Source organism: Manacus candei, unplaced genomic scaffold, assembly GCF_025592945.1.
Source record: "Manacus candei isolate 608988 ecotype Guabito, Panama unplaced genomic scaffold, ASM2559294v1 h1tg000047l, whole genome shotgun sequence".
Lineage (NCBI taxonomy): Eukaryota > Metazoa > Chordata > Aves > Passeriformes > Pipridae > Manacus > Manacus candei.
The window spans coordinates 9,136,292-9,161,772 of record NW_026138095.1 but is presented as its reverse complement, the minus strand read 5'-3'; the positions used below and the strand labels follow the sequence as shown (position 1 = coordinate 9,161,772).

General features: G+C 46.5%; 1 protein-coding gene across 1 annotated transcript; it reads right to left on the bottom strand.

The window, feature by feature from the left end:
- Window positions 1-333: 333 nt before the first annotated feature.
- On the bottom strand, window positions 334-25,481 carry METRNL (meteorin like, glial cell differentiation regulator). The gene is made up of 4 exons (XM_051797562.1): window positions 25,191-25,481; window positions 19,172-19,560; window positions 2,612-2,671; window positions 334-1,914 (listed from the first exon to the last, which is right to left on the bottom strand). Exons 1-4 carry the CDS (start codon window positions 25,301-25,303, stop codon window positions 1,598-1,600), a joined length of 879 nt encoding a protein of 292 aa, XP_051653522.1. The 5' UTR covers window positions 25,304-25,481; the 3' UTR covers window positions 334-1,597.

Below are 25,481 nucleotides of genomic sequence, written 5' to 3'. Positions count from 1 at the left end.
GGTCTTTGCTGAAATAGTCACAGTGTCCTGGAGCCTTTTAGGATCAGGTTAGCACAGCTAAAAGAAACTCTTCTTCTCCCACAGGCCCACAGAATGAATTCTGCTGAGAGGAGTCTGCAGAAACACTTGCAGAGGGATTTTGGTCTCACTACAGGACAGTATTTTGGTACAACCCTGGGTTTTTTACCCCTGATAAGTGTCATGGAACACTTATCCCATCCATCCCATCCACCTCAGACCTTCCTGCATCCCCTGAGCTGCTCCAGAAGCCCTCCCTGAGCCTCAGAACCCAGTCACATGAAGGAGAGATGAGGGATGAGGTAGAAAGAGTCACGAAGTGGAAACTTTTTATTGAAAGAACCTGACAGCCTAAAACAAAAGTTGGAGCAGTAGAAAGTGCTGAAGAACAAACATGGGCAAGAGGTTAAAATCCCTGTGAAGGCACCATAAGAGTGAGGCATTGCAGGCTATGGGGAACAGTGGGAATGAACAGGGCGGGAGAGCTCCTGTACCTCCCACAGGAGTGGCCCACCCTTATTAAAGTGCTTTTTTTTTATAAGGTGGCCTGGTCCTGTCCCCTGGGACTCACAGGCACGAACCCTTCGTGCCAAGCTGCCAGCCAGCACAAATGAAAGCTTCAAGCTGAACATGAAGGGGCAGCCTGCTCCTTTGGAGCCGTTCCCAAAATAACGCCATCAGCATCAGAGAGAAGAACACTTAAAGCCTTGCCTGGACACATGTCTAAAAATCTCCAAAAATAGCTCCTGCTTCCCCTTTGAAAAACACTGTGGTTTCTAAAGCCTCACAGGAACTCTGGTTCTGCTCAGAGAAGCCACAAAACAAGCGAGCAGCCCAGAGCTGATGTCTGAGCACATCTGGACTGGCCGAGATCAGCCTTACAGAGGAGGAAAAAAAATAAAGATTTTAAACAGCATGTGTCAAATCCAGGGACCTTTATTTCTCTGGAATGGAAAGAATTTGCCAGCCTGGACAAAAAAAAAAAAAAATTGCAGGCGGCGATTGTACATTCTTTCAAATTAAAAAAAAAAAAAAAGAACACACACACACACATAAGAGTTTGGCTCCATAAATTTCTGTCATAAGAAACAACTTTGAATTGTACACCAAGCTTTTTACAAAGCATCCATGTTAAGATGTTTTACCGTGCTCTATCACATTCTCGGCCATTTATACAGAATACGCCATACCAAATGCTACATCAGCTTAAGACATTTTTAAAAATTAGTATTAAAAAGATACAAAGGCATCTTGGCTTTCATTTGGGTTTTTTTTTATTAAGACGTGGGAGTTTTTTGTTTGTTTGTTTTCCTAAGGAAGTCACTAAAAAAATATAATAACTTAATTCATACGGACAAGATTGGTTAAAAATCCAGCCTTGCTTGCTTGGCAGCCTTCTGAGCTCGTACCTCTGTTGCTTCCATTAGTCTATGAGCAGGTTGTGGGTGTCCTGTGGGGTCTCTCCTGCCCTCCAGATCTGTCCAGCCTCTCAGTTGCCAGTTTTCTTCAGAGTTCTCACTGTGACCAGGAAATATTCCTGGCCAAGCGCTAAAAGCGACCTTCAGCCAAACAGGGGGGTTCAATCTGGGCCAATTTCACATGGGTTCAGCCCTTTGTCTTTTGCCTCTTTGTACATCCTTTGGAAGTCTTTGAAACGAGGGGCACAGCCTAACCTGGCCTCCCCAAAGTGCATACGTCCCGTGAAAAGGAAATCTCCATCTCCTGGCTTCACCCCACACTCCAGCAAGGTCTTTATTTGTCCTCTCCAGTTCCCACTCTCCCCTGTCAGCTGAAAGACTTTGCTCTTCTGCCTGTACAGTTTGTTGACACCAACATGAATGATGGATTCCTGCTCTTCTGCCTCGTTCGTTACGTTTTGAATGGAGCCTCTGATCACTGGAAACAGAGAAAATATTTAGGGATTAATTACTCTGGAAAACCCGCATCCAAACTCAGCCCTGTGCAACCAGGGGGACTGACTTCACCACAGAAGCCCCAGTTTTGGTCCTTTGTTATTTTTAGAGTCAAGATTATCCAGTAACCTCCAGTATATATTTGCATTTGTTATAGTTTATATCTGTAACCTGTCCAGCAAAGGGCACCCATATATATTAAATATAAACACAGAAATAAACACATTAGAAAAACAGCATTAATCATAATGAAGAGTTCCAACAATAAGATATAAGCTGAATGCTCCCTGACAACTTACTTTCTGTTCTCCAGCCATCACAGATACCAGCTAATATTAATTTCCCCTTTAAAAAGGGAAGCACAGACAATTATTGAAACTTTTGGTCTTTTGTCAGCAGTCAACCAACACTGTAGGGCAGTAAGTAAAGGCCTCTCCTAGATGCACCCAAGTCCTTGAACTTCTACTTTTATTGTGGTTGCTGGGTCTCCTGTCCACCCTGGGGAAGTGCCAGCTGGGCAGATGGTGGATGGTTTTGAGGTCCCTCAAACCACGTCCTCCTCCCTCTTCCATGCACTCCCTTAGACCACATTTACTGCCAGTGCAGGTTGCCAAGGGTAAGGAGGTGTCCATTGGTGTTTATGGATGTCACACTGGCATCAGGGGGAAGCAACAACTCACCAAAATCACTAGTGCAGACAGCCAAGAGAACCTCTGTGTCGCTGCATGGTCGGCAGGGAGCTGGAAAGGAAGGCTCAGAATTAGCAAAGGACTAGACAATAGTAAATAAATAAGCCATTTAAATTAACCAAAAATGTGGCAACCCACACACACACACCCCCCACAGAGACAAGCAGTTTAAAGGCCTGTAAGACACTGATACCACTACAAGAAGTGGGGGCTGACTCTAAAGTCCCCATGAGATTTCTGTACCTAGGCAGGAATATGGTTCTCTTTACCAATCCTGCTGGGATATATTGTGTAGCAAACACCCCACACACTCGCTGTGCTTATGTAAAATATATTTTGATGCTGGGTGCATTTGCAGGGTGCTCTGCTGTAAATTCAACATTCTCAAAAGCTTAATGTAAGATTGTGTGGGTTTTATATTCTGATGGCAAAGCTTCTCTCTTATAGTTTCTATCCAGTGTTGTTGGGCTATTTCACAGCCATTTAGTCATCGCCACATCAAAGATCCAGGAGGTTACAGAGTGGGGGAGGCAAAGAGGGGAGGAAAAAACCCCAATGCATGTGTTGGAGGGCGTTGAGGCACAGCGGAAACTCGAGCCCAATATCTGTTCGGTATCTGTTCGAGCTCAAGCAGCACAAAGACCATTTCCTGTACTGCTGGAAACATTTGGATATCTGCACTAATCTAATCAATGCAAGAATGTGGCTTCTCTTTGTATTCAGCCAGATATTTCTGAGGAGAAGGTGCTGTAGTTGCAGTACAGATGTTTCTCTAATACCCTGTTGAGTTCAGGAATTTGCTTACTATCAAGGTCTGCCCTGCCTGGGGATGCTCAGTGAGCCTGTCCACGGTGGCACAAGGATCAGAGCCCTCGTCTGTCACTTGGTGTCATCTCAACACATCAGTCAGAAAAATGGAGACCCTGGATCAGCACAGGCACAGAACTACAGCAAAGCAGGGCTTCCACTGGAGATGAGGCGAAGCCCTGGAGCTGCAGCTGATTCCATCACACATTCCACCATCAAACCCCAAACTGAAGCTACCCCACTTCTCCCCGCCCCTAAAAAAAAATCAGTTTTTGAACCTCAACATCTGAAAACACTTAGTTACCAGATTCCCAAAATTGTCACGCCCTTCCTCTCATCCCCACCTGCTTCCCAGAGAAGTTTATCCACTGCCCTAAGAAGTAGATTTAAACTTGTCTACACACTGTGCAGCTGGTGCCTCTGATGCTCCTCTGTCAGCACAAGCCACTCTAACATAAGACATGGCAAATCTCTTATTTTTTCCAAGGTCCCAGGAAAGCAGTGATCCAGAAAGAAGGATTATTGAACCAAATCCACCAGATTTGCTCCAGTCAGATGATTAATACACAGTGTAACACACTGTTTAATAGGATTAAAGGGAATGTAAAATGCACATTTCTGGGCAGGGGTATTTGAAGGAATAATTCAAGGAGGTTAAAAAGCTCCAAAAAAAATGACAAGGAACAGGCAAAATAGCATCTGGATCAATTGGCATTTCTGTTTTGTCTGAATGCCTTCAGGGCCCTTAGAAACAAGGTCAGCCTTTCCTGTCCTTCTTTCCCCACATACCATTTCAGCTCTTTTTTGGAAACATTCAATATAATGAGAAATGCAGAACCAGACGGAGCCTGGACCTAAATGGAGCACCAGAATAAATTCAGGCTAAAGATATTTTAGCTTTTAGACTCAAAAGAGATTTTGATCAGTGGTGAGACCGAATGTCCAACAGAGAAAATTTTACTAGAATAACAGAATCATTTAGGCTGGAAAAGACCTCTAAATTCATCGAGTCCAACCACTAACCCAGCACCACTGTGCTCACCACTAAACCATGTCCACAAGCGCCACATCCACACGTAATTTGAACACTTCCAGGAATGGTGATTCCACCAGTTCTCTGGGCAAGTTTTAGTGTATTAATCACAAAACATCCTACTATGGAGTTGTTTCATTCATGACACCAACCAAATCCATCCAGGGGAAATGTCCCTCTTCCCCAGCCTCCCTCTGTCCAAATCAAGACCTGACTGAGATTAATCAAATGGAGGGAATCTGCAAACCTGTGTGAGTCTTACAGCATTTCCACATGGATAGAAGCTCCAAAACAAAGCACAGCTGACAGACATCTTCAAAATCCAGTTGGATTTCAGATATTTTGCTCTGCGAAGACCTAATAATAAAAAGGCATCTCAGCCTTTTTAAGTCTGAGTGAAAACAGTCTTGGTTTAGAGCAGACATCTCTGTAGTTCATCCAACCCCACTGGAAAATTGAAAACACCAAGATGACTAAGGCACTTCTGTTCTCCAAAGGAGAGCAACACAAGCAACAGCATAAAAGATGAAAAACAGAATACTTTAAAAGTGGTTCCTTCCATTTAAATAGACTGACACTGTAATAAATCAAATGAACAAATCTCCATGTATACACAGAATCAAATCCTTGTAATTGTGGACCCTAGGCAAAATCCTGCAGCCTTTTAAATGCAAGAGGAAATTAAAAGTGCTCGGCATTGCTCACACTAGATCATTGCTTAAAACCTGCTTCAGATCCAGCTGACTCACAGCAGTGTGGTGGCATGTGAGCTGCTTTAACAGCCATTTTCCACCACCCATCACTGCAACACCAGACAGATGAAGACCAGAAATCCTCTTCTGTGGAACAACTCCCACATCTGCATTCACAGAGTATCAAATAGATCTCGCAAGTGGCAAAAACAAGGTATGCAAGCACAGATGGAAAGCGAGTCGTGAAGGATTACTGCCGAGGTAAATGGACCATTAAAAGGCAAATAACATCCACTGGCTACAATCAAAGCTTCATTCCTATCCAGGCTCATAAAAGAAACAAAATCCTTAGGAGGTGGCAAAGCCTACACTTTCTTTTGAATCCCAGCCAGGAAGGAGTCCGTGTGTTTATGGCACAAGTTTGGGACTTGAGCAGCAGTTTCAGCTCATTCCCTCTGGATCAGGCAGCAGGTGCTTCCCTCCATCCGTGGGTCAAAACAACACACACACCTCAGGCTAGGATGGGAAGCATCCCTATAACTAAAAAAAGAAAACCAGGAAAAGCACTTCAGTCGTGCACAGCAGGTGAAGATGCTCATTTTCTGGGGAAACGGGCCCGGTTACTAAACAAGGCGGCTGTGTTTGTGTTTGCCCAATCCTGACTCCCCGGGGACACCTCGAGGGCTGCCCAGGTTCTCTCGTCCAAAAGCAAGTCTATGAACTTGCAACAACAACAATATCAACGTCAGCTGCTCTAATTCCTTTTAACTCGATAAGCCAAAGAGCCTTAATTCATACAGCAGCAGGGGAAGGGGGGGGGGGGAAGAGAGAGAGAAAAGCAACATTTTATTGAAGCCCTCTAAAGCCCAGATGCCTATAACTCAACTCCACCACCGGTGGCATAAAGCCTGCATTGTGCACGTCGGCTGCCGACTCTCCTGGGAATGCCTTTGATGGATTTTGACAGTATCCTGACCTGAAGTAACCTGAGGCAGCCCTCTCCCTCCACCCCCCCCCAGTCCAGTGCCTCCAAAGGCCTCTCTATTCACCTCCCCGCAGAGGGAGATGTAATTACATCATTCCTCACAAGCCAGCAGTCATGTCCCAGCTGCTTTGAGCGATTTGCCCTCTGAACCTGATGTTACTGAGGAGGACTGTGGTGGTGCTAACAATAGACCGCACTTGTTGGCCAACAGCTTTGTCAAACACTTTGCTGGTCCTCTCTTGGACCTCTCCTCAGGGAGGCAGAAACACTCAGGAAGAGAGAGGGACCTGCCCTGAGGAGGTGCCATGAGCCCCAGGTGGTGCCCAGCTCAGCCAGCATCAGAGCTGGGGTGTCCAGAAAGGGTTTTCTCCAATACTGGGGATGGATTTAAGCGCACCTTTAGTGCTGCAGTTCAGCACAAATCTCTGCCCTGAGCGCGGTGGGTGGTGTTGCTGTCCTGTCTCAGCTCACACACACAGCTCCAGTCCTTCCTCCTTTGGTTGGTGACATTTGCACGCAACCCTCCTTTCCTTGGAGAGGAGGAGGTGGGGTTATGGAAGGGCCATCGCTGTGGTTTAGGATGACAGCTCCCTGCAGGACACATCCAACCGAGACGTGCTGGCTCTGGCTGCAGGCGTCACAGAAACCACATGAAGGGGCCTGATCCTCTTTTGAAACATTTGTGTTTCAACAGCCACCCATGGGTCTGACTGACCTCACCTTACCCCTAAACCAGCTTCCAACCCATAAGCAAGAAGCCTCCCTTGCCTGTCCTAATTTTCTCAATGCGCTCCACAACCTCATCTCTCAAGAACACCAGATGAGCCAGGCTGCAGGTCTGTGTGCTCTGTCCCAAAACTCCTCTTAGTGAGCCCAAAAGCCCTTCTCCACCCGCTGTGCCCGGTTGGGCTGTGCTGAACATCCACCCCCCGCGCCGGCAGCGAGCACAGGAAGAGAAGACACCCTTTAAGCAGAAGTGAAAATGTTTAACACAAAGTAATTGCAGAAAACCGCTGCACCGAGGAATACCCTTCGGTTTTGTGAAGGAGAGGGTGCCTGCGGTGTGGTGGAGGTGTGGATGGTGGGGGAGGGAAACACTGAGCTCTTTATCTGAGCTTCCAGTTGCCCGTGGCACACATCACCCACACGCTGGTACTTCTGAATAACCCTTTGAAGAGCAATCAGACCTTTTAAGTACCAAAAGCCACAGAGGAGGCCCAGGCAGGGTTGAAGCTTGTTTTCTGTTAGTTCTAGGCTTAAATCTTTTGGTTAAAACAAGTAGCCTTTTCTCTTCAAGACATTCAGATGGGTCTTGTTGCAGCCCGGGTTGATTTAAGCCAAGCCTGTACTGCAGTACCTCCAGTACTGGTGTGGGGTCCCAGCCACATCTCTTGGATGGAAGTTCAGACTGACATCAGCATTAGTTCATATGGAACAAAGAAACCCACCCACATCTTTCAAATTCTTGCTGGCAGCTCTCTAATTGGCACCTCTTGCTGGCAGCACCCTACTGGAAAGGGCATCATAGGATGAGTCTCCTTCCTGGAAACACACAGTACAGACTTCTGAGAGCAGATTATAAAAATAGACGTGGTTTCTCCAGTGATGGTGCATTTCTCCATCATTTCTCTGAGTCCTAAGCAGAAATGACTATGTCTCAACTGATTACTGGACCAGTGATTTATCTGGGAGACAAGAGTTTAAGGGCAAACATCATATGAGCAAGAAAAAAAATAAATCTTGCCCTGATCCTACTTTAACTAATTATAAAGTGGAATAAATCCTTGTAATTATTTCTCCCTAAGTATGCCTGGGCTTCCTCTCTGAAGAAGTAACATTTCTTCCAAGAAACAAACCTCTCACAGCTTATATCCCAAACAAAAAGACCTGCTGCTTTGCAGTGGAGGTGGGCAAGAATCTGACAACCACTCTGGCTTACCAGGCTGTGACTAGTCTTCTCCTTTCTAGATACACCTCGACTTTCCTCACCCCCTCAGAAAGCTCTTCCTGAGCAAGCCAAAACAACACTCAACCTCAAAACCCTCACAACCCCCGCACCGAAACACCACCCAAACTACATCAGTGCATCTGCACTGTCAGTGCCTCTCGCACTGAAGATGAAGTGCTGGCTGGGAGCTGAGGCCAGCAGAGCTGCACCCAGCACACCTGCACCTCACACAATACCTGCAGTCCCAGCGAGGGAAAACGGGGCGGGATGACACTGAGCATCTCCACAGCTGGGCTGGAAGTTACTGACACGCCGTCACAACACACAGAGCTCTCTCATCACTCTTTGGGTTTACAAGGTTTTCCTGTCTTTGGATGGGGTAGGATTACAGGGCTTTCTGCAAGCACTGCACTTTTTCCAGCGTGTCAGTAGGAAAACGTCCGGTGAGGGAGCAAACAGGAGAGTTGGGCTTGTGCTGCTCCCAGTCCTCTGGATCAATAAGCATCAGAATTCCACAGAGTCATGAACAGCTTGGGCTGGAAGGGACCTTAAAGATTATTTGGTTCCATCCCCTGCCAGGAACAGGGACATTTTCCAGGTTGCTCTCAGCCCCATCCAAGGCCCTGAACACTTCCAGGGATGGGGCAGCCACAGCTTCTCTGGGCAACCTGTGCCAGGGCCTCACCACCCTCCAAGTAAAACATTTCTTCCTAACATCTAATCTAAATCTTCCCTCTTTTAGCATAAAACCATATCCCCTTGTCCTGTCTGCTCACATAAAAACTTGCTCTCCTTGTTTTTATAAGCCCTCTTTAAATGCTGGGAGGCTGCAATGAGAGATTGTGCTTCTTCAATGAATAGAAGGTTAATGTTATAAATTACATACTGAGAGAGTTTAGTGGTCCTCTAAAAGCAGAAGTGTCCTTCCCCATATTTGCTAGAAAGTTAATCTGAGCCCTTGTGTTGAGCAGAAGAGGCAGCTCAGAACAAAGACCATGAGCACAGACACAGAACTCAAAGATTCCCTTCTACAGCCACAACACAGCCTAGATTTGGTACAGGAACAGATGGACTGAGCAGTTGGACCAAGATCATGGTGCTACAATGGACATCCTCCCCTGACCATTCCACGTGCAGAAGGGATATTGGTGATTTTACCTCTTCACAAAAGGAAGTGTCAACTCCCATTCCTTGCCTTAGCTGGTTTCTAACACTCAGTTCAACTTGCATTTATGTACAAGTTTCCAGAAGTAACTTGAAAATAGAGACACTGGCCAAGAACAATTTAAACCTGCAACTAAATTTAATGAAATGCAGACTTTCGTAGGCTGTGGCATAGACTGTGCCAAGACAACTGAGTTAATACCACTTCCTTCCTGCAAAGAAAGAACAAAAAAAGCATACTGTGAACCTCACCATTAGGCATGTGATGACCTTTGTGTTCTGAGAAATGCTAAGACAAGAGACCATAAACTAGAAATTTATCTTTTCACAGAAATGTCTTCCAAGAGGGTATTTAAGTCCTTAAGTTCCAAAGATGGACTATTTGTGTAAACAATGTGAGGAAGAGATTTGGTACTAGGCAAGCTCCATTTGCAATGGCTTTCGAATTGAAACTTGGCTCAGCAGCTACAGAGCACATAAGGATCCTTTGGGATTGCAGAGCTGATGCCTTTTTGCTGTTCCAAGATGCAGCACCCATTCTAACAAATGAGCTGAAAGGTCAGCTAGAAACACGAACAGCCATTTGTTTAAAATTTAAAACAAAACAGGGGAGGGGGGAAAGGAATGAAAACTCCACATAGCAGTTTTTATTCAAGCAGCATTAGCCATTATTAAACTCTACCTCCAGGTCCAGGCATAAGTAGCATCAACCCAGGAAAAAAGATAAGTGACAGGGCTTCAAGACACTTCTTTCTGTCCCATCTCCTCCTTCTCCATGGCCAACCCCAGAGCTGGGGTGAGCAGCAGTGACTGGATCAGTGCCAGCTCCCAGCCCAGCTCCTACTCTTACCCATTGCATCACAGCTCTGTAAAAACCCTCTGTTACAGTCAAATCTGCAATGTGTTGTGTCCAAAAAACCTCACTCAGCAGATCAGATGCCCAGTTAAATTCCTCTCTCTGCACTGCAGCAGCAGAGCCCAGCAAAGGAGAAGTGTCTCTGCAACTGCACCAGCCCCTGTTCCTGTGCCAGCAGCACATGTGCACATCTGCCACTCCTTTGCTTTCCCTCTCTCCCTCCCTGACTGCAGTTAAAGGGAAAAGCTGGCAGCAAGGTAACTGCTGGGAATGTCTCCTGCTGGTCATGCACCAAACACCACTATAAAGCCATAAAAAAGTAGCTCTATTTGTTTATCTCACAGAAAATACCTCTCTCCTTCCTCAAACCTACCAGTGCTGCCCAAGGGGGATTAGGAATGGGAAACATGAGGACAGACAAATTGCTGGAAGTCAGAGGTGCCTCCAGATGGTTGAGGGGCTCCTCTAATCCCCTCTGACCAGCAGAAGAGGGGCTGGGGCAGGATCTCTCTCCCTGTCACCCCAGGAGAACCTGCCAGCACAGGCAGTATCAGCATCGCACCCCTGAGCTGCCCATCCACCTCCCCACAGCACAGCACCAAAGCAAATATTCTACTGACTCAGAACCCACTGAGATTTATGGCTTGGCTCATCCCCTCCTAAAATACACTCCGAAAATATTTCTTCTTTCTTCTAAAGAAAATGTCATTCCAAAGCCTCGTAAAATCGCACACGAGTCAGAAAACATAAAGTTACAAGGAAAATTTTTGATGTCCTGTTTGGCTTTGTCTCCAATAGCTAACACAGCGCTCAGTTGAGATGTCATGAAGTGCTTGTGAGGCAGAAAATGAAAATGTGAGGTGGTTTTTACTCCCATGCCCTGGGGAAACAGTGCAGCCAAGCACTTCCCTCTGCCCCTGCCAGGGGTTTAGGAGAGGCTGGAGCCAGCACCTACTGCCAGGTTGGAATCCTGCCAGGAACACAAAGCCTTCCCTCCCTCCCTCCCCTTCGGTTCGGTCCATTAATGACTTCTATGGAGCAGGGGAATAGAATTAAGTAACAAGTGGCTGGTTAAAGTTAAACCCTGAGAGTGGAGTAATGACAGATCAAAGATTAAGTGTCTTTAAAAAAAAAAAAAAAAAGAGAGAAAGAAATAAAAAGAAGGAAAAAACAGTGTATATGCATTCAGATCCACACAGGACTTTCTCCTTCCTGTTTCTAGAAATCAAATTCTTTTTGGCATGTGGGAGAGCTCTGAAGGAACAAGGCCAGGTTTCATTATAAAACCATGTTTATTTGATCAGGCTATTTTTGAGAAGGGCTGTGGAAGGGCTACACCTCACACAGCCAGAGCCTAGATGCTGTAAGGTTGTTCAGTTAACCTATAAAAAAGTTACTTCAGGTCTCCCATTTGTAACAGGAAAAGCTTTACAATATATCACCTTTTCGTACTTAACAGCACACAGTTCTTGGTCATATTAAGAGCATTCACCTGTTCTACATAAGAACTTGTTTTTTCTCCCAAGTTTCACACATCCACTTGCAGATAGATGAAGTTGGTGTAAGGCCACTGACAGTTCTGCTGGGACAGAGGTGCATCCTGTACAAACAAAGGGTGATCTGGGTGGATGTTGATGCCATGGAAAGCCAGGCCAGGCTCTGTGTGCACATCCCAGCACTAAGGATCAGCACAAGACTCTCAGGGCTTCAATACAGAAAATCAGAGTTTATGCCCATTGCAGGACTCAAATCCCATACAGGAGTCAGAGGGTGCCCATCCAACCCATACCAAAAAATCCTCCCACAGATCTGAACCAGCAGCACAGCTGAACTGGCCAAGGCTGTGTCACACAGCAGCAGCTTCTTAACACCAAGCATTAAACCTCCACCACAGCTTTAGGTCCAGAGTGTCTTCCAAGTATCTGTGCAGTATTACAGTGAATATTTTCTGGCTTCTAGCACAGATTAAGGTGAAAGAGGTTTTCAGTCCCGCAAATCAAGACCCCAAGACAGGAAAGCTTTGGCCCATGTTTCAATAAGTGGGAAGAAGAATGCACTTCCCCCGCCCTCCCATCCGTCCCTTCTTTAGCTACAGCCTCAGGAATTAGCAAACTAAACAGTTTTGCAGAGCAAGCACAGAGCATTATTAAAGACTGCCAAGCAACTCTGCAGGATTGCAGCTCTGTTTGTGGGACCATCTTCAGCAGTACAGAAAGGTCAGAGCCGAGGGAGCCCCAGCTGCCCGGACAATACACCTGACTGCTTATTGCTTTTGACTGCCCACTGAGTTGAGAAATAAGCTAACGGCATTCGTGGCCAGTCTAGCAAAAATAAGCTATTTTCTTCCCCCTCTCCCCTGCAGCTGTGTATTTATCACTGCAGCCCCATTGTCACCTCCTCTGCCCACTGCAAAACCAGCTCCCGTGCTGGCGACATCAAAGGACGAGCAGGGGCAGAGGAGATGCTGGCAAAGCCAGTGTCTTGGGGGAAGGAGAGATTAAATTAGGGCAACCCTTCAATTTTGTTGGTTTTTTTAAAGGTGAAGACTTCCCAGTCTAATATTTTTCACCTTAGTGAGTCTCAGGTCCCTAAAACACCACCCTTGCTCGATTTAGGACGAGGTAAGGGGGTGCACATTCCCCGAGCATCAGAACTGCACTTTGAAACCACTTCACACAGGAAGAAACTCTAAAACTTTGCTCTCAAACTCTCCCACCCAGTCAATCATTCACTGCAAACCTGACCACTTCAGGCACATGAATAATTGGAGCAGGTTTCCAGCTTCTCAAAATTAATCCCACTCCAGGCGGTGTAACACAGCAGCCAGCCTGATGCAGTTAAGATGCTGACCCATGACATCCAGTTCAGTGATATGCCCTCAAAAACTAGCTTTAACTGTGCTTTTTCAGATACATATAGGATTAGGGAATGCTGTTTATACTTTTGTAGTTACTTTGCACCAAGTTTTGTATCATCTTTTACTATGGCAAAGACGAAGTTACTGTGGCAGAGCCCCCTGAAAAAAACCGTTTGGAAATAAAGTATCTTGAACTAGGAGTGTCAGAAGGGTCCCTTATAAGGCAGATAATTAAAGTGTGTTTTGAACAACTGCATTAAAGGCTGTTTTCCAATGTTTTTCTCTTCAAACTTGCTGCTGATCTTTTAGAGAGAGAGAAAAGGCAACTAAATCAGCAACCTTTAGGTGCACCAGTGAGCCTCCCTGAGCTGCCACCCAGCAAGGTGTGCTCAGCCTTATAGACAGATCCCTCAGCTTTGCTCTGCTGCTCGTTGTGCATTTCACCAGCAAACCCCACTGGGAGGAGTGTGGTATCAACCTGTTCTGTGCAAATCATAGACTCACAGGATGGTTTGGGTTGGAAGGCACTTTAAACCATCTAGTTCCAGCCCTCCTAAACTGCTTAACCCTGAGAGATATGAGAGTTTTATCCTCTGTGGAAAACAAGGGGAAAAAACATACAAAGCAAGTAAGATGGGGTGTGTTAGAATAAATCCCCCCACCAACCCCACAGCACCCAGGGGTGCTCCCACCCTGCCACATAATGCGGTGCCAACATCTCAGATGGGCACAGTGACTCAAGCAGAACCTGTGCTAAGCATAAAGGTCACGGGGACTTTAAGTGTTCCAAGTGCCCCTTTCCATCACCTCTCCTGCCCACGGCAGCAACAAGCACAGCGGGCACCGACCGCGCCTTCCTCCTTGCGGTTCCCTCCAGGAACCAGGAGGTTTCCACTCTGACAAGAAGTGAAAAACACACCAGTGTGAGGGTATAACACTGGCACAGGCTGCCCAGAGCGGTGGTGGACGCCCTAACCCTGGACAGATTCAAAGCCAGCTTGGCTGGGGCTCTGAGCAACCTGGTCTAGTGAAAGATGTCCCTGCTCATTGCAGGGGTTTGGACTAGATGGTCTTTAAAGGTCCCTTAGAATCCAAACCATTCTGTGATTCGATGAGCTGCTGCTACAGGTTACAAAGCTGAGCAGCACATTCAGCCTCCAAGAAAGAAAAAAAAAATAATAAATAAGGTGGATATTTGGGAGCAACCGGAGGAAAGCGGGAGATTAGGATCCTACGAGCTGGGATGACAAAAGAGCTCTCTCTGGGAGGGTACCTGCAGAGATACAGCAGATTGGTGCTCCACCTCTGCCAAACCCACACTGCAATAAAGATCAAAAGTTAAGAGGGGTGCTTCAAAAACCCATTTGTTAGCAGAAACACTGGCATAGCCCAAATACTTATGAGCTTTCTGAATTTCCAGTCTGTTTTCTCAGGCCAGTGAATTAACAGCATACAGGAAATAGCTGAATACTGTTAATTACTTAACTGGATTTATCCAGTTTTGCGTTGTTTTTCAGATACCCACCCGAGTGCTGTACCTCCTACCTATTAATATTCTCAGACAGGTACCCAGTATTAATAAAGAAAATATATAAAAGAGCTACTAAAGCTGCACTAAGTCAGTAGATGCCATCAAGATAAAGGGACATTTTTGTTAAAGTTTGACTTCTTTGCTACACAAAAGCGGGTGGGTAATGAAAGGGCTTTGAATTTACCTCCTGAGCTCTAACAACTAAATTACAGACAGCCCCATGAGTGCAACGGGGAAAGCAAACTACACAGCTTACACAAAGCTGGATCCAGAGCTTGATGCAACACTCTTGAAACACAGACTTTAGGTAACAAAATAAAGGTCCTTTGGTGGGACAGGGGAAGAGGATTCACCTTCCCCTCCAAAACCTTTGGTCAAACCTACAGATTCTTGTTTCACAGTAGCTGAGCAGAAGCTGAAGGACTGAAAAAGCAAATGATTCTCAAGGGACCTTCACATTTCCCACAGGAGTTTAATCCAAGCAGCCTGCTGTGCTGCAAGGCAGACCTGGACCTGGCATATGCTCCACTACAGCTGAGAAGCTCGTGTGGGTCATCACCTTCAGGAAACTTCTAGGAACTATAATGGCCAAACAACACTTTTGCCAAAACCTCTGTCTACTTGCCAGTATAGCAGAGACTTCGAGTATTTTCTTCCAGCTCAAGCAGAAAAGATCAGAATCAACAGAATTCAACAACTTAAACAGGTTCTGCTGATTCTCAGCTGGCCTCAGGCCAAAATGTCACAGTGCCTCAGTTCTTCAGTTGGGCAAACATCTTCAGAGCCTGGCTACTTAATGGACCATCAGTGTGGATGGCAGTGATACAGGGGTGCAACCCAGAACCTCAGGTGAAAACAAAAGCACTTTCAGTCACCCATCACTTTGGGTATCAAGAGGAGAACAGGTCCATCAAGATGCCTGAATTCTCAAGGTGACCCTTCTTAGGGACTACTCCCATTAGATGGTGACAAGCCCTGCTTGCCTTTGATCCTCTTTCCAGATTAAGAAACAACCCCCCAGAAATGTGCTTTTCTGATTGCTACTATCACAGTAAAAAGCTTCTCACACCAAATGTCAGCAATCTGAATTAAAACCTCTCAGGATATTACAAATACTTCCTACAGCTAGGGAATCTTAAGAAAATGTGGTAAGGCAGAATCAGAGCCATGAAAAGGGTTAAACCACCAAGGTCTGGAAAACTGTAAGACTGCCCTGTGTCATTCAACCTTCCCAAGAAAAGGGAAAGGCCAATTCAGAACCTGCTGAATTATTTGCTAGACCCTGATTAAGTGGGAAAGAATGGCTGTAAACTAATAAAACTTGAGGTTTTCTAATTAAACCACAGGCACCCTGCCAAGCATTGTTGATTTGTTGATGCACCCTGCAATGTCAGGACTCCGAGGACACAACAGGTCATTAAAGTATTAAACAGATGACTTACACCCTTTAATCAGAGCTGGGATGCCAGGTTAGGAAGAGAGAGTAAACTCAAGGGCAGAGTACAATAATTATCACCAGGAAACAAACACAGCATTTAGGGAAAGTGGGGAGAAGTTGTTAGCGAGTAGTTATTGCACAAGGAAAGGGCTGGATTACTGAGCCCCACACCTGGGTCTTTTATGATAGTCATCTCCCCACTCTGCAGTCACAAGAAAATAATGCAGTATTTGTGATTTTCAGCCCTTTGCCACCAGATGAAGCCCTGCAGCTTCCTCTGCCCAGCACATCTCAGCCCCCACCTACAACAGCATCTCACATCCTCCTCATCTCTTCACACCTACTGCCAGCTCTGCTGAACTCTGTCAAACTGCAACTGAGACAGGAGCAGCCTCATTTTTCCAGCGTGCAGCAGCCAAGAAAACACCTTAAGCTATGTTTGTGACCAAGGGACAGAGGTAATGTTAGAGAGAAATACAGGACCTTAAACCCCGTTTTCAACTCCTTTAAGGTCAGCATTTGCCTCTGCCTTGAGCCTCCTCTCTGATAAATCTCCAGTGATTTCAGTGAATTGATTATAAACTTCCCCTCCAAATGAACAGCTCTGTAAAGGGCATTTCTTCCGAGGTTTCACAGAAAAACTAGAAGCAGCTCCGGAAGAAAGCAGGTCCACGAACTGCAAAGAGCCTCAAATATATTGCTCTGTGGAAGCCTCACAAGGCAGCAATTTGGCAGTTTCCCCAGACATATAGATATTTATAGGAGAATAAAAGTGCTCATCTAAATGAGTAGTGGAAAGAGTCATGTATGGCATTTGCATCGTGTTTTCAACCCCCCACAGCCCCTCCTCAGAGTTTGGGGATCCAAAAAAAGGCAAGAGAAATAATTTAAAATACAATAGAGATCCCCAGTTTGCCCTGAAGGCTCTGCTGATGAACTATTAAAAAGCTTCTTCTGGCCAAACAAGACAGTCAGAGCATGGAGCAGATTCCCTACCACATTGTTTCATAAGACAGCACTGAAATTCAACCAGTGTCTGTTACAGCCGAAAATACAGCAGTCACCAAAAAAGTGATTTAATGTGCCTATCAAAGAGGAGGGCTGTAATTGGATTCAGTCCTCAGTCAGACTTCTGAAAGTCTCTGAAAGACACTCCCATCAGCTTTAAAAACCTCCAAGATTTTATGTGGAAAGAAGAGCACTCAGTTCTGAAAACACAGCAGTTTGTGCTGGCGTGTGCTGGTAAAGGATGTCAGCAGCTAAATCCTCTTGATGTTAGCAAAGGTCAGGAGAAACCCTGTGTGCAGACTAAACCCAGCAGTGACAAGCAGTGTTTCTCTCATATCATTTACTATATGCAAAAGCAATTTCAATTTTTTTGCAGAAAAAAAGAAGTATGACTTTTCTTAGTAAATTTGAGTCACTTCTCACTAGCCTGCCCATGTCTCCATCCCCATAGCCTGTCAAAGAAAGAAGCACTGAATGAGAACATTCTCCAAATAACTGATTTAAACAACGTTTTTAATGTCTCCTGCAATGGAATTTTACTACATAGTTGACATTCTGCAGAGCATATTCATCTTTGCATAAATGATCTTACTGGGAAAGCAGCTCTGCAGAGATACCCCACTTTGTGTGATGTAGAAGCAGAGCAGAACCCTCGATAACAAGCTACTAGTTGTGAACACGGCAAAAGTGAAGACATTACTTAAAATTTGGAATATTTGTGTTTATCTTTTTCTGTTTTAATGGCAAAGCCGCCACCTATCAGTTGCTGGGGTTACTGCATCGGCCCTGCCCTCAGTCTGACTGAGCCTAGAACTGCTCATCTCAGTCCAGCACAAAAATAAAGCCCCATCCAAGCTGTCGTGACAACATCCAAACACTGGCAGGGCGGCGAGTCTGCACAAATACACAAACACCCAAAGGCAGAGTCCTGCTGTGGAAGGGAGCCAGGGGAGGGGAGAGGATGGGACCAGTTCTGCAATCACTTATCCCAGAGAAGGATGAGGGATGCAGAGCCTGGGAGATAGAGCTGCACTTTAATTAACCATCCCACCGCTTATCAAGCAGCATCTCGGGCAAAGCATCAGCAGCACAGAACCTGCCCAGCCTACAAACTGGGGCTGCTCACCAGGGCTGAGTCATCCCAAGTGTGCTGTGAGGACTCTTCTCCCCCTCCCCTTCACTCTTTTGAGAGAGGGTAGCCCACGTTTCAAAGGAGAAATCATCTGGTTACCACAAATCTGGTTCCCCACTTAAAATACCTAAACCTTGAAACCTGTGTCATTTGAGACAAACTACCCTAGATGTGCTATTCCTCAGGCTATTCTGGGAATCTCCCTTCCTTGGTTTTGGGGATAAAAGCTAGAGGCAATTCTGAATGGGTGAGATGCACGAACCTGATACCAGCTATCTAAAGGGAATTCCCCTTTCTCCCTGTCATCCTCCACAAATGCCCTTCTCAAACTGCCTAATTGATCAGCACAATTAGGTCAGGCTTAGAGCCATTGCTCCCAAATGCTATTTAGTATCAGACTTTATGGCTAGTAAGCTCTTTCAGTTGGTCCACTCCTCCTACCTATAAGCTAGAAATAAAACTCCTCCCTACAAAACTTGCTTTTCATAATGGTTGAGCGAGAAGACAACATTGGCCCTGTAAAAATATTGTCATGGTGTTGAAGTGCCATGGCACAGTAATGCTCAGGAGAGTGCAATAAACAGAGCTGAGGAAGGAACACACCATTTTCCTTGTTTAAAAAAGAAAAAATAATTAGGTCAGCAAGTAGCACTAGTTGCAAAGGGGAAAAAAAAACTTGCAGAAAAGGAGTTCCTCCTTGTTTAAATGTTTATTATTCAAAACATGCAGCGGGGTCTTAAAAACTGAGTTAAAGAGTAGTTAGAAAAGTGTTACAGCAAGGCTGGGAAGCCCAGTTCACGCTGGAGTTCAGTGTAGGGCAAAGCCAGCTCCTGTGACTCACCCCATGCCTGCAAGGGGAAAATCCTTCACATTGTAGCCCTCAGCAAATTATTGCAATTCAGCCTATGCTACCAGCCCCCCAAAAAACCAACAAAACAAAAACAAACAAACAAAAAAAATCAAGTCTTCCTCAACAGCCTGTTTATAAAACATGTCCTCACACAAAGCTCAGCCCCGACCACTCTCCCACTCGCTCACTCTGCCATCTGTTCTGCATCCAAGGCAGTGTGTGGAACTATGACCAATGCCCCGGAACTCACCAGAAGCTGTGTGCAAATCAGCTGCTATCCCCTTGCTCATCAATTCGTACTGGAAGCCTGTGATCTTCCTGCTAATGTCCTGCTGGGGAGTGGCCTCCACAAACAGGCCCCCCTGGTCGTAGCCAAAGCAGTACACTCTGCTGGGACTGCGGTCTCCGTCTCGGACCAAGAGTTTCAGTTCTCCAGTTTTTTCCAAATAAATATTTGCTCCTGCAGAGTCCTTGAAGGGCTTTATGCAAACAGTCAAATGTTTGTAAGAGGCAGGTGAAATATTGGGTCGCAGGTTGACTATGAGTGCTCCCGTGGGATACATCCACTCTATGGACCCTTCGGAACAGCGGAGGTAGACCTGTTCAACATCCTTCCTGTGAGACTCGTGAGTTAAGCCACTGGGGGAAGAAAGAAAGAGAAAGTTAGAGAAATGACAGAGCCAGCAACGTGATTGTCATAACCTCAAACCTTCAAAGACCCACATCAACAAATGCAGGAAGCCCAGGACAGCACTGAGTGTCGGCTCATCCAGCTCAGCAACGCAGGTCTCTTGCAACACTTCAGTTTTATTGTTATGGGACAACTTCAAATCATCTCCCAAAAGAATAAGTCCAACCACTAGTAATAGGCTTCAGAATTAAATAGGATATAAGCACATGATCAAAAGCAATGAAATTACTACAGCCTCAGTTACTGCCCATCAGCTGAGCTGGGGTAAATGACTCGGTGCACACCAACAAAACACGTACACCCCAAATCCTTCCTGGTGGTGGCTCAAACCAGCTTCACAGATCAGACTCCACCTTTTTCCAAGTACTTTGTTCCCCTTCCAAGTCTATATTCCCAATGGATCTGAAACTGGGAGGGATGCCAAGTTCACCCTGTGAACTGCAGCAAAGCAATGCTCTGTGTGTTACTGATACCCTGTGGCCCAGCTGGGCAGCCCCAAACTCCAAACTGGGAGGTCAGGAGAAAAGACACTGCAGTCCCCAGTCATAGCTGGGGAAGCACTGAACTGTGCTGCTTTCTTTGGTAGGTACTTGTTCCCCCCTTACTTCCCAATCTGAGGTTTAAACTTAGCTCACCACTTTACTGTTCAGCCCTGATGGGCTACAAGCAGACACACAGCTATGGGTGTTCAGCAAAACAGGGAATATGTGGCCATTTACTATCACTGGGACACAGGGCCACCATCAGTCCCAGCACCATGGGCAAAAATTAACACCCCAACAGCCATTTCACAGAGACCACAGAGATGGGACAGGAGAGCAACACGGGGGTCTCAGGGCCAGCTGCTGGTGAAAGGAGAGCAAACCACTGTGGGCAAGCAGAATGACCAATAAATCCCCATGGCTTGCTTGCCCACAGCCTAAGCTGAGGGCAGCTCTAAACAACCCTTGCTGCCTGTCACTGATGCTGGACCAACCCCACCAGTTCTTTACCTGATGTGACTCAAAGCACTGGCACTGCAGGCACTCCAGTCACAAGAGCAAGTTGTGGGAAGCCTGGTTTATTGGCTGCAGTATTTGGGCCACTAGGCAAAAATCATTTAGTCCCAGTCCCTGTCCTGTCACAAACCTATAAAGTGAGTATGAGCAAACCACTTCACCACCAAGCTTGTTTCTCCTCCTACGCTGTGTATCCAGTTCTCAAACATAAGCATCTTATATTCTGTGCCTATAGAGCACTACCCAAAACCAGACTCTTCATCACAGCTCATGGCTCTGCTTTGCACGACTTTGGGAAGCTTCACAACACTCCCACTTGTAGGCAGATGAATCAAGAGGGGGGGGAAAAATGATTAAAAAGGATTAAGTGACTCGTCTGAGGTCACACAGGAAACCTGTGGCAAAAACGTATTTTAGTGTAGTGCAAGTGATGACATCAAGTTCTGGTTCCTCAACAGAAACGTCCAAATACACAGTTCCTCATCCTAAAGATATACTCAGGTGCTGAACAGGTTTTAAATTCAAGTCAGCATTTAGAAACTAACTAGAATCAATGTGTAAAAGGGGAAAAAAACGAACACATGGTTTGCATTTACTTGTTGACGTGACTCATTATTGTGAGTGTTGGTGTGACCCACTTGATAGAGGTTACATGAGGAAGCTCAGAAAGAAAAAAGTCATATTTAATAACAATAGAGCCTTCAAACATGTGCTTTTGAATAATCTTGAAAGCCACATCAAGAACACAGATGAGGAGGAAAGAGGGACGAGTTTTTAACCTTTAGTCTCTTGCCCTCAAATTCAGTAGTACTTAACACATTCAGGAAACTTAACTTGCAATGGGATATTTCAAGTTGACTGTAAATCCACATCTGGTCCACAAAATCAGTTTTCAGCACAGCACACACATGATGCCACTCAACAGAAAACACAGAAGTCTGTTTATGTGCAAGGTGTGAATAAGTAAAATTAAACAGTGTAAAGCTTACCCCTCAGCAAAGGGGCAGAAAGTTACCCTCACACATCAAGACACCAAAAGAAGCTGCAGAGGTTTTGCAGGACTTATACTGGCACATTCCAGCCTGAGTGCTTAAACAGAAGGAAGATACCAGGGGCAAAACTCTGAACTCATGCAGTGAAACTGCTGTTGCAAGTGATCCCAACAACACTGAGGCAGTGAATTTCTGCCAGAGGGAAAAAAAAAAAAAGTCTTAGCATTAATTTTGTTCAAACAAAAAACAGGGTGGACTCTGAAATTATCTTCTGAAAGCCAATTATATCCCACAGGCAAGAGTGATGCCATTAGACAGATACATCAAGCACAAGTACCTGTACACATTAAGCCTTATAATAAAGGATGACTCAAAACTTAAGCAGATTTCAAAATACATGTTCACATTGCTTAACAGCAACCACCATCATCCAGTAAAACCCGTCGCTTTGCTTTGAGTCAAAATGACAGGTCACCACACAGGGATGGTTTAACACCAGGTTTAGTTCTCACTAGACAGGCATCACACACACCATGTCCATACAGTAAGGGAGGTCCAGGAGCCTTTTTTTTTCCCCCTCAAACTCATTTGAGTTTTGTTTTTTGGTTTTTAGAGTATATGGCAAGGAGACAAGGCAGCTGTTTCATGGTGGCAGTGATGGATGAGCCATCCATCACCCCTTTTAAATCTCTGCTGTTTGTTGGGACTTACTTAACAAGCAGTAGTTCCTCATACCAATCCATGAGGACATCCTGAATCACTGCATCTGTCTCCTCACTCATCTCCCCTTCTGGCTTCAGCCACCCCTTATGTTTGCCCTGAAAGACCTGTTACTGCTGCAGAGCTGTTATGCTGCAATGTGCAACAGGTGTCATTTAAAGAAAAAAGCTATTTATTTATTTATTTTTTCTATCACAGATGTGCTGAAGAACCCTAAAAGTACCCATGTCCTCCCTGCATGCTGCAGTAATGAAGGGAACTTTTAATCCTAACTTGGAGTTTTTAATTAAAGATGACAACCTAGAGAGCACCCAGAATTCCTCAGAGCATCCACCAGTACCAAGGGCAAGATCAATGGACACAAAGCAGCCACATCAGAGCTGAATTCCCTCTCTACAGCCTAAAGTCAAACACACCAGCCCAGCTTATTCTCAGCCTGTCACTGAACCACTTTTGCCCAAAGCATCAAGAGGTCATTGCAGCACAAAACCCTGAACTTACAGCAGAAGTAATAACCAGACACACGGCACAGAGAGGTTTCTGCTTTCTCCTGGACAAAGCTTTCCTGGAAGCTCTCTGCCAAGCTATTTATTAAGATGCTGCTGTGGCCTATTGAGTGCACTTAAATTGCAGGTGTCAAGCTGTGCATTGCATCAGATTTCCCTGGAAGCATGAGGGAGAGCTATAGGAATCCTAGTGAAGCTCTTCATCCTGCTCAGGGGTATAAGCTCATCACTTTTCCATAAGTTAATGAGGAAAAAAAAATATATCTAGAATATTCTAAGATTGTTTCTTCTAATATAGACTTATACATAAAGGTGAGAAAAGACCTTCAGGTTTACTGTAGGAGATGATGTGACTCTCAAATCCACCAGCACAAGGCAACCTAGGACTTCAATGTGGGAAGAAAGACTATGTTTTGGCATTCACAGCATTTTCCAACAGTTAAGGCAAAAAGCATCACAACTTCAAAATATTACATTCCACATAAAAAAACCCCAAACATCCTTTCTAAGCATAGCTATTAGTATCCACACAAATATTTAATTAGATGGTATTTACTGGTACAGCAAATCACTTTCTTTCCTTCTTAGCTGCTACTCTTTTAGGAGGAAGCAGATGATATTTAATGGCCTTAGGACTGCCAGCATTTCTAACAACACCTGTTTGCTACCAGTAGGGCCAAAGTCAGCCTGGGTTACTTTATCCCCTCCCAAGACTCCAATCCACCTGGACTCTGGAACTCTCTCACACAAGTGAAACCATCCAGGCTGAACTGTGCTCTCTTCCTTCTCTGCACTTCCAACAGCATCATCATGAAGCCGTCACCACTTTGGCTCACGAGAGCAACAGGTGAGTAAATCCGAGCTTGCATTGCCAGTTCACCTAAACTCAGTCACAGAAAATGAGATTTCATTTTGCCCCCACCCCAAGCATCACCTCCTTAGTGGATACTCAAGTCATTGCTTATTCCAGCCCTGCTCAGGTGACAGGAGTGGTCACTCCTTGCTCTAAGAGAACAGGACAAAAGTAAGAGCCAAACAGGACAGGATTTCAGGGGTTTGTTACTATTCTTTTAAAAAATATGCTGCGGTATGATCCAGGTAAGTACCTGCAGCTGGGATGCTCAGGGATGAAAGCAGGTACAGGGTTTTTTGGTTGGTTGGTTTTTTTGGTGGGGGGAGGCTGGTAAAGCAAAATGATACTATTAGGATTTTACCACAGAACGAAAAGGTTCGGTCTCTATCAAACACACTCGCCCTCAAGTAGATTCACTGCAATTAACTACGCATCAGTTGTCAAGAAAAGTCCAGGAAAAAAGTAAAATATCAAGCATAAGCATGTTTAAGACAGTGACAGATAAGAAATTATGATGTTGAAAGTCAGTCCAGCTGTTTCCCCACTGCACATTGTCCCTACTCGAAAATACCCTACTGATACAAGTCGGTCAAACTTTTATGCTACAGAAAGTCAGATTTAAGCAGCATATTAGAATTGAACCGTTTCATTCTTCAAGTACGTCTGACCCAGCAACACTTGCTGGTTGAGCAGAGTCGCTTTCTTAAACCCATGAAGAGTGGAGAAGGTCACAGACCCAACCACACACGTTAAACATATTACAAGCAATTAAAGCACAGATAATTTGGGAGATAAACACTTGAGAACTGGAGAGGTTTCTCAACCGGTGCAATTAGAATAAATCAGGAGCGCGGCCGCTGTGCCAGCCCCCGCTCCCGGGGTTCATCATCATCATCATCTCCGCGGGACGAGCGCCCGGGAGCAGGGAGGGACCCCCGGGGGCTACGGCGCGAAATACGGGACGCGAAGGGAAGGGAGTGGATGGGACGGGGGCCAGCAGGAGCTCCGGGGAGGGCCGCCCTGGTGCGGCGGGAGCGCTCCGCAGGTGCACCCATCGCGGGCAGAGCGGAGCCGGGGCTGCCCGAGCCGGCCCTGCCCCGCGCCTGCCGCCTCCGCCGGGCGCTGGGGCCGCGGGAAGATGGTTGCGGGGAGAGAAACTTCTTTGCTGCGGACTTGGCACCGCCTTCCCCCTCCCAGCCCCTCCATCCCGCCGCCGGGCCGAGGGGAGCCCAATCCGCCCCGGCCCCGCCATCCCGCCGTGGGAGCCCATCCCGCCCCAGCCCCTCCATCCCTCCCCCCGGAGGGTCCGGCTGCCCGCCGGGGAGGAGGCAGAGCCGCCCCCAGCCCTCTCTCCGCCGTGTGCCGCTCCCGAGCCCCGGGCGGGCACTGCAGCCCCTGCGCGCTCCGCAGCGGGAGGGTCCCCCTTTTGTGCTCGGCACCAACTTCTTCCCCGGGTGGGGACGGCGATGGCCGCGGCAACCCCCGCTCCCCGCTGGGCTCCCTCCTCACCTCCCCTTCCAGTTGCACAGGTCGCTGGAGTACTGAGCCGCGGCGCCGCCGCCCAGCAGCAGCCGCAGCCCCAGGAGCAGCGGCAGGAGCGCGGCGAGCGGGGCGCTCCGCATGGTCCCCCCGGCCCGGAGCGATCGCGGGGTGCAGGCGGCGGGGAGCGATGGGCGCAGCGCCCGGGGCTCGCCTACATGGTTGGGGAGCGCGGCTACCCCATGCCCGGCTCCCGCATCCCGGCGCGCCGCCTGCTCCGCTCTGCAGCTCGCACCCGCTGGCTGCGGGCTCCCAGCTGAG